The sequence below is a fragment of the Esox lucius genome, chromosome 6 (assembly GCF_011004845.1).
Source record: "Esox lucius isolate fEsoLuc1 chromosome 6, fEsoLuc1.pri, whole genome shotgun sequence".
Classification (NCBI taxonomy): Eukaryota; Metazoa; Chordata; class Actinopteri; order Esociformes; family Esocidae; genus Esox; species Esox lucius.
In genome coordinates, this window is record NC_047574.1 from 14449622 (window position 1) to 14459464 (window position 9843).

At 38.8% G+C, this 9843-nt stretch overlaps 1 protein-coding gene across 3 annotated transcripts in view; it reads right to left on the bottom strand.

Moving 5' to 3' along the window:
* Positions 1 to 9161, bottom strand: part of LOC105010523 (inactive phospholipase D5) — a 56961-nt gene extending 47800 nt beyond the window's left edge. Inside the window, exon 1 of one of the 3 annotated variants that reach the window (XM_020047087.3) lies at positions 8578 to 9161. In XM_020047087.3, the coding sequence (XP_019902646.2) occupies positions 8578 to 8703 (126 nt within the window). In that variant the 5' untranslated portion in view covers positions 8704 to 9161. The remainder of the gene's footprint in view (positions 1 to 8577) is intronic. The other 2 variants (XM_020047088.3, XM_020047090.3) reach the window with 2 other exon arrangements.
* Positions 9162 to 9843: the final 682 nt, after the last annotated feature.

The window sequence follows — 9843 nt, forward strand, 5'->3', positions numbered from 1 at the left end:
CCACAGGTGTGGGAAATTCCCCTTTAATTTTCACCTGTGTGTGTCACCTTGTGTATCTTTGGTAAGTTTATATACTGACCAAAGGGTATGTAAACTTTTGATCAGGGCCATTTGGGTGATTTCTGTTATCATTATAATTTAAATATGAGCCAAACAACTATGTGATAATAAACAGCTTCATATAATCACTATCCTTAAATAAAAGACTCCTTGTATTTTTAGCACGATCAGTCATATTTTCAAAATCCATTCTAGAATTTCACAATTTCTGCCAGGGTGTGCAAAATTATAAGCACAACTGTATACTGCAATTTGGTATCAGGAGAGTTGACTATTCCTACTGAGTAAATCCAAAAACACTGTTCAAAAGATTTTGATAATGTTGTTACCTTATCTGTTTCCATGACAATAGTGATGTCTTACTAAACTAAAATACAGTATGTACCCACTGCAGCCTTCTGTAGAGTTGACCAGTGGCCTAGCCCGCTATCTCTGGTACACATGCATCGCTGCAGTGTGGATTAGAATACAACTGGCACTTTCAAACACAAACTCTCTTTTCCATCTTTCTCCATGTTCCTCCCCAAGTATGCATCAGAATGCATCAGAATAAATGAATACATCTAAGCAAAAGAAAATTCCTGATTGTGTCACTTTACAGTAGACTAAGCTAGGTCCTACACAGTGAGGGATGAAAAAGATTTTTATGGAGGCCTGCTCCATTGATCCCACTAGGGGGATATAACAGAGAATCGACCAGCAGTTTGTTGACCTGCCCTGAGTTGGCAGTGAATTGACATAACACAGTTGCTCTGTCTAATAAACACACACACACACTCACACACAAACATGTAGGTCTATATGTTTTCTATATATCATGACTCAAAAGCTCTAATACAGTGATTAAGGATGTTATATAAACAGGGTGGATATAAAACATGTACAGAAACGCCAATAAAATTGATTTGAAATGAGTTCTGAGGCGTAGTACATTTGAAGCAAAGGTGGATGGAAGTATGTGTAATGAATGATAATAATTAGTGCTTTGTCATCTTGGTGCTCTAGAACAAGTATGCAAACACACATACATAGTAATGAAAGGCCTAGCCTACTTCATAAGGATTGGGTTTTAACCATCAGTATATGTCTTTTAATGACCTGCGCATTCTGTTATTGTTACTGGTGACACAAACAGTGTGGAGGACAAGTATTTGATACACTGCCGATTCTGCAGGTTTTCCCACTTACAAAGCATGTAGAAGTCTGTAATTTTTTATCATAGGTACACTTCAATTGTGCGTGACAGAAAATTCCAGAAAATCACATTGTATGATTTTTAAGTAATTAATTAACATTTTATTGCATGACATAAGTATTTTATACATCAGAAAAGCAGAACTTAATATTTGGTACAGAAACCTATGTTTGCAATTACAGAGATCATACGTTTCCTGTAGTTCTTGACCAGGTTTGCACACACTGCAGCAGGGATTTTGGCCCACTCCTCCATACAGACCTTCTCCAGATCCTTTAGGTTTCAGGGCTATCTCTGGGCAATACGGACTTTCAGCTCACTCCAAAGATTTTCTATTGTGTTCAGGTCTGGAGACTGGCTAAGCCACTGTTTTGGGTCGTTGTCATGCTGGAAGACCCAGCCACGACCCATCTTCAATGCTCTTTCTGAGGGAAGGAGGTTGTTGGCCAAGATATCGCGATACATGGCCCCATCCATCCTCCCATCAATACGGTGCAGTGGTCCTGTCCCCTTTGCAGAAAAGTATCCCCAAAGAATGATGTTTCCACCTCCATGCTTCACGGTTGGGATGGTGTTCTTGGGGTTGTACTCATCCTTCTTCTTCCTCCAAACACGGTGAGTGGAGTTTAGACCAAAAAGCACTATTTTTGTCTCATCAGACCACATGACCTTCTCCCATTCCTCCTCTGGATCATCCAGATGGTCATTGGCCAAATTCAGACGGGCCTGGACATGCGCTGGCTTGAGCAGGGGGACCTTGCATGCACTGCAGGATTTTAATCCATGACGGTGTAATGTGTTACCAATGTTTTTTTTTGAGACTGTGGTCCCAGCTCTCTTCAGGTCAATGACCAGGTCCTGTTGTGTAGTTATGGGCTGATCCCTCACCTTCCTCATGATGATTGATGCCCCACGAGGTGAGATATTGCATGAAGCCCCAGACCGAGGGAGATTGACCGTCATCTTGAACTTCTTACATTTTCTAATAATTGCGCGAACAGTTTTTGCCTTCTCACCAAGCTGCTTGCCTATTGTCCTGTAGCCCATCCCAGCCTTGTGCAGGTCTACAATTTTATCCCTGATGTCCTTACACAGCTCTCTGGTCTTGGCCATTGTGGAGAGGTTGGAGTCTGTTTGATTGAGTGTGTGGACAGGTGTCTTTTATACAGGTACCGAGTTCAAACAGGTGCAGTTAATACAGGTGACTGGAGAACAGGAGGGCTTCTAAAACTAACAGGTCTGAGAGAGCCGGAATTCTTACTGGTTGGTAGGTGATCAAATTCTTATGTCATGCAAAAAAATGCGAATTAATTATTTAAAAATCATACAATGTGATTTTCTGAATTTTGTTTTAGATTCCGTCTCTCACAGTTGAAGTGTACCTATGATAGAAATTACAGACTTCTACATGCTTTGTTAGTAGGAAAACCTGCAAAATCGGCAGTATATCAAATACTTGTTCTCCCCACTGTATAGTTGTCCAAAACAAATGTTGTTATGGTAGTGGGAGAGCCATGCATGAATCTGCATCAAGATAATGAGACAGGATTTCTTCTTATTTCCTATGTCTGTGTGTATACGACGTATATGTGTTTGTTTGTGTATCTCCCTGCCTTCATCCACTCTATAGAACAATGTGTTTCTGCAGATAGGGAACAACAAATACAGTTATATAATTCAAAAATGTTTAATCTGCAACTTCATTATTTTTACATGTGTACTCATTTCCATTTTTCCCTAAGTTAGAATTTGCAGTTGTGCTCAGTGTGGCATAACTATGATGTTTCACTTAGAGAGTAAGTATTAAACTTCCCGAAGAAAACTAATTATATTTGGATTTTGAACAACCTAGCAAAGACTGAAAATAGGTTAAATCATATTTATTTTATTTACTTTCATCCCAATTTCATTGTACCCAATTGGTAATTAAGGCCCTGCCTCATTGCAGCAACTCCCCACAAACATGGGACAGTCAACGTCTAGATACAATGTATGAGCTTGTTGGACATCCCATTCCAAAATCATGGGCAATAATATGGAGTTGCCCCCCGCCCCTCGCTGTTAAAGGCTTTCCATAAGATTTTGGGGTGTCTCTGTGGGAATTTGTGCCCATTCAGCCAAAAGTGCATTTGTGAGTTCAGGCATTGATGTTGGACAAGAAGGCCTGGCTCGCAATCACCATTCCAATTAATCCCAAATGTGTTCAATGGGGTTAAGGTTAGGGCTCTGTCCTCTTGAGTTACTCCACACCAACCCTTGTCGAACCATGTTTTTATGGACCAAAGTTTGTGCACAGTGGCACAGTCATGCTGGACCAGGAAAGCACCTTCCCCAAACTGTTGCTGCAAAAGTTGTAATCACCCAATTGTCTAAAATGTCTATGTATTCTGTAGCATTAAGATGACTCATCACCGGAACTAAGGGCCCTAGCCCAAACTCTGAAACACAGCCCCAGACCATTATCCCACCTCCACCAAACTTTACAGTAGGCACTATACATTCAGGTAGGTAACGTTCTTTTTGTGCTGGTGTTGCTTCCAGAGACTGTTTGGAACTCTGTGGTATGTGATGCAACAGATGATAAGTGATATCTACATGCTATGCGCTACAGCACTCTCTGTAAGTTTGCGTGGTCTACCACTTCATGGCTGGGGTGTTGTTGCCCTAAGATGCTTCCAATTCACAATTTTAGCACTTACAGTTGACCGAGGCAGATCTAGAAGGTCTATAATTTCACAAACTGACTTCTGGGAAAGGTATGACCCCATGAAAGTGCCACGTTTAAAGTCCCTGAGCTCTTCAGTACGACCCTTTGTACTGCCAATGTTTGTCTATGAAGATTTCAAGACTATGTGCTGGATTTTATTCACCTGTAAGCAATAGATGTGGCTAAAACACCTGAACTCAATAATTGGTAGGGCTGTCCACATACTTTTAGCCATATAGTCAGTGCCAGCTCTAGCCATTGGTGGGCAGGGGGCCCTAAGCAACTGCTTATGTTGCTTATGCCTGGAGCCGGCCCTGCACAGTGTATGTGTCCTCCAAAGGGCATCCGATACAGTTCTGGTCCTAACCAGGAATTCTAGATCATAATCCTTACATTGCAGATGGAATCCAATCTATGCTATTCTACCTTAACCCAGACACTGTGCTTTTTCTTTGGTGATGCTTTGCAAAGGCAGTACTCTGGGCATCTTCAGTTGTTGTTTTGTTGTTGTTTTGTTGTTGTTTTGTTGTTGTTTTGAGATTGTTTGACTTCAATCTAATCTTCAGCACTGACAGGCATGTCAAGGAAAGTACTTCCTGTGGTGGTTGCATGTTTGAAGTCTTTGTCATACTGTGTGGTGAAAGGTTATCGAAAAGTTTGAAGGTATTTATGTGTACTAAAAAAAAAAAAGTTCTTATTATGTTGTGAAATTGTTCAGTCACCCAGTGTTGATGTTGATAAAAGTGTTGGACTTTTGCACATTTTATTGTGAAAATGTTATTGTTCTAAATTAACTCCAATTACATATCAGAAAATAATTGATTGCATAATTATTCATCCTCTTTGTTAAATATCTTGTTTACAGCAATTTATCAGCAGTTACAGCAATGGGTCTATTTGAATAAGTCTCTGTCTTGCACTTCAGAACACATCAATTTCTGCCCATTGTGCTTTGCAAAATACTCTGATTCTCTAAGGACGGCCTGTTCGAGACAGATTTACAGTTGTTCTATATTGTGACCTCACATAGACAGGTGTATTTAACTGTGCTTTTAGATGGTTTGAAATTCAACAAACGTCTCTCTGTCTTTTTTAGAATAAAGGTTGGAATCTCATTGGTCATCCCTGATATCTAGGTTGAAATGATGTGGTGTACTGAGTAGGATGTAAAGGTCTGTGTTAACACTTCATTAAACTGCCTTACTTAGTGAGTCCACTGTGTTGACCTTTAGGCTTGATGATAGCACCCTCTGCTGTATATATATGGCTATAGTGGCCACTAAGCCACAAACACTGGCTAGTAAGGGTCTGCGTATTTAGCCTAGCGTTCTGCTATCAACAATAACTAAAAAATGCTTCCCAAAATAAAAGCTATTATTGAAATGCATGGAAATGTGTTTAATTCCTTATAAAGATTTGTGAATTGGGAAACTTTTATTTTGAGAGTCCCAAAAGTGTGCCTGTAGATGCTCTACAGATTATCTACTGACTCTCTGTAATATTTTAACTATCTACTAACGCAAACCCTTATCTATATCCTAACCCTAACCTTTATCATATACCTTAACCTTTACCCTAAACCTTATTCTATACCTAACCTTAACCTTAGCAAACTTTGTTGAAACTTTGTTTTTCTTTAATCAAAAACATTGAATAATAATTAGCAACAAATATATACATGTATATATTTTATAATTATACATTAAAAGAATTAAAAACAATATTGGAACAGACATTAAACATACCGTGTACAAACTGGATTGTAACCTATATTGCCAGTTATGTTTTCCTTTAAGCAAAAGTATTGAATAATGATTAGAAACAAATATATAGATGTATACATTTTATAAATATACATTAAAAGAATATAAAACAATATTGGAGCAGACATTAAACACATGGTGTACGGACTGAATTGTAACCTATACTGCCTAATAAAAAAAAACTAGGCGATGTAAAGTTGAACATGGCATCTACTCACTGTGCAGAATCAATATAAAGTATAATTTAATTACTTATTTTCTTTCTTGTGTAATTTATACCTGGGAACGTAATTTATACCTGGGCAGCCATTGACCACATTCCAATGTCTTGTGAGTGTGAAATACATTATTTATGACTGAAAATGGAAACAATGAGACTTCATAATTTGAAAATGGGGCCTTTATAGCACACTGGATTGAAAAGCATGTACATTTCATCATGACATTGGCTTCAAATGGTAAAATTATATAATGAATTAGCGTATAAGTTAAGTCAGGAAACCCAATTATGCATCAGCTGATGTTGGATCCCTCCTATCACAATATGATTATGCAAATAGGCAGTTGGATTGGACCAAACAAAGATCACTGTATGCCAGTAGCAAACACTTTGTTAACAAAAAAATTGTTTCTAGCATTTTTACTTTGAAGAGTTCCTTAATATGGTTGGAACTGTTGCCCATAACTCAGGACCATGGACAGCACTGATGGTTAAGAAAGTGTTGCTGTACCCTCTATTTTCCCCCAATAATCGACACATTCTATGGATTCTTTATACACCAGTGAGTAATTTTCAAATGCCATGTTCCACTTAAAAATTTCTAAAAAAGTTTTTTTGTTATAATGCAATATATTTAACATAACGGCCTGTATGTTTTACATTGCTTTAACATTAAATATTTTAAACCTAAATAATTTTTCTATTAATTGCTCTTTGCATTCATTAGAAAACAACATAAAAATGACACTTTACTCTCTTTAGAACGAGTTATACACTATGCAATATATCAATGTTGGCGCTTTTATTTGAAAGATTTCTTCATTATAATACGATGATAATGTCATCGTTAGCGCTGCTGGCAGAATACTAGCTAAGTTAACTCAACTTCCTGGCTGACAATGTAAATATTTCAGTTTGTTTTTCAATTGAATTGTTCACATTATAGGTAACATTAAAGGTGGAATTAGTTCTGACATGATTTATCTTTGTCTCATTCTTTTACATCACAAAAACCTAGCATTTTAACAAGGGTGTGTAGACTTTTTATATCCACTGTATATTAATCAATTACAATTAATGAAGACATAAAATGCTGATATGGAATTGATTAATGTTCAACATGGAATGTAACTGCATCCTGTTCTACTCACTGTGGATGTTGGTCTGTCATCACTGTCTGCACTCACTACCAAAGAGAGCTGGGGATACTGGGAAATGCTGTTCAAATCTAGAAAAAGTACCATATTCTTGCCAAAGGGGTCTCTAAAAACACAGAAGTTACACATTGCAGTTTTACGTCTGTTTTGTTGGGCGAGGATTAAATCCAGTTCAATTGAGAATCTGTAATGAGTTGTATTATTTCTTTGTATTTTTTTGTCCACGCCTTGTCTGTGTCCAGGATAAGCTCCTTAATGCAACAGCAAGCATAGCGCCCGCTTCTTTCATGCCACAACAATAATATCAGAAGAAATTTAATTTCTTCAGCTTCTCTATGTTTACAGTTTTTGAGAGTGAGAGCAAAACCAACATCACCCTCAGTTATCCAGTTTCATATTTATTGAAGTTGGGTGATTGTCATGACTGTTAAAGTTTAAGCAAGGTGCTACATAATCCATATTGCTTTGTTCCAAATTAGAAGTCTTTATAAATTCTTGCAACAACCTTCTCTGTATGCACAAAGGGAAATTCAGAAAGGAAATTACTTCTTAAAACCATGAAATTGGTTTTGGAGGGGGATTTGAGAGAGCTGGTTAACTGCATGGTGACAGGTGAAGCAGGCCAGGAGTGCAGTGTGGTGGGTTTAATGAACTGGAACTGCAGACTCTCTTCTCTCCTCCTCTTTCGATATGCAGACAGTCTGAGCAGAGAGCAGGGCTGGGAAAGCATCACTTAAACACTGCCCAATCCCTTTGAACCATCAAATATTCAACACTTCATTTCCAATTCAGACTGCTGGCTATAGGCTAGACAGTAGAATCACCATCCAAAATACTGTCCTCTGCAGGCACATATATATTTATTTTTATATATAAGAAGCCCTTTCGTTCTTCTTTTTGACATTTTAGCAAGCCAAGGAAAATGTTTGTTTTTACTTTGTTTAATAAAAAGAGCATATTGAAGCATTACTTACGGCAGCCTGCCGACAAATCTGCCATATTTCATATCGGCTGTGTGAAGCAAAATGTAATCTGGATCTTCAATGACTGGTGCGAAGAGCCACATCAGGCTCACTCCACTGAGCACAGGGAGAATGAACATACATTGCAGTCTGACTTTGGTGTGCCTCTCCTTGACAGTCAGCATTCAGTGGAAGCAGCAGTTCATCAAATTGTTCCCTGAAAACCTGACTTTTACATTTTAAAGAAGAGCAATTAACAATAACCTGTGTGCCTCAACAAAGACAAGCTATATAATTTGTCAGACAATATACAATCACTACTAAAGCAGAAAAGATCATGTCGCACTCAAGACATACATAACAGCAGCAGTGCAACTGCCAAGCCAAATATTCAAGTGTTGCAATAACCAGATAAAACAATCCTAAAACGGCAACAACATCCAGACGGAAAGAAATCCACAGGCTGTCCTATAGCATTCACAGGTGAAATGAGTAAAGGGCGTGAAGCCTTACGTGTTCGAGTTTTTTCTCCTTCCTGCGGAGCCATACGCTGGCAGAGTAGTCCTGCTGCTGGACCGTGCTGTAGACAGTATTCGTGGGGACCACTGGGGGACCACCCCCCTTCAGCTGGAGCTCCATAAAGCCCCCCTGATGAGAGCCCAGCTCATGGCACGCCGGGATGGAGAAGCCCTCTGCTCAGCCCCCTGGCGTGGGGCTCCACCCTGGCTGTGTCTGACTCAGATATTCCATGTTCGTCCTGCCGATGCAGCGTGACGAGGAAGAAGAGACCCCCCGTCTGAATCAGACCCCAGTACAGCAACACATCCTGTCCGCGCTGGAAGAGGTAGGTACGCAGGCTGCTCCACTCTCCCCTCTCTCTCTTCTTCCCCTCCCTCCCTCGGTCTGTTTCTAATGGTTTCTCTGTGTTTCTATCCGCTCAGTGTCTCAAGCAGGGATGTGTCAGGTTGTAGGAGAAAGGCTTCACAGACACACGTCCAAGATGTACTTGGATGCGCGCACGGGCACTCGCACATGTGAATTCAAACGTACACGCACGTGTACCATTATTATGTATGGTCTGCAGTTAGTTCTGCTTGCTTCAGCCCAACACATCAAGCAGTGTACAGAGCTTGACGTCTCTGATTACCTACAAATCCTCCATTCTACTTAATTTGGGCTCTCTGTGGAAAGAAGTCTGGTTTCCTGCCAAATAATCACATGATACTCATAAGAATTGTTAAAAGGTTAAAGTAATAATGAAACACTTGTCATAAATGCAACAGATGGACATTGGATGAGGAAGAGGATACTCAAACCCATCATATACGGACTGAATTACGACGAATAAAAGAAATGAAGGAAATTCAGGCATTGATGTGGGATTTAAAATAGTACTTTGTTAACATATTATGTGCATAATTTCCATAATTTTACTGAATGTATTTGCATATATGAATATATCAATAAAAAGATGTGGAACACGGAGGCAACCAACAAAACAAATCTCTGTTTAGGCTGATAAGCATTCACCTGTGATGTCTTGAAAACCTCCTTATAATAACTGTTCTTACTTTTTTTGTCTCTAACAATTGTGTCAAGAGAAGGATACACTTGAAATGGCATAATAGTAATAATGATAGTAATTATTATTATTCTAATAATGATAAAGCACCAGGAGTTTCAATACCGGTGTGAGATGTCTTTATTTTTCTAATGACAAAATATTTTATTTTATTTATCTGTTTGTATAAAAAAAAAACATGGCTGATGCAAATCTAG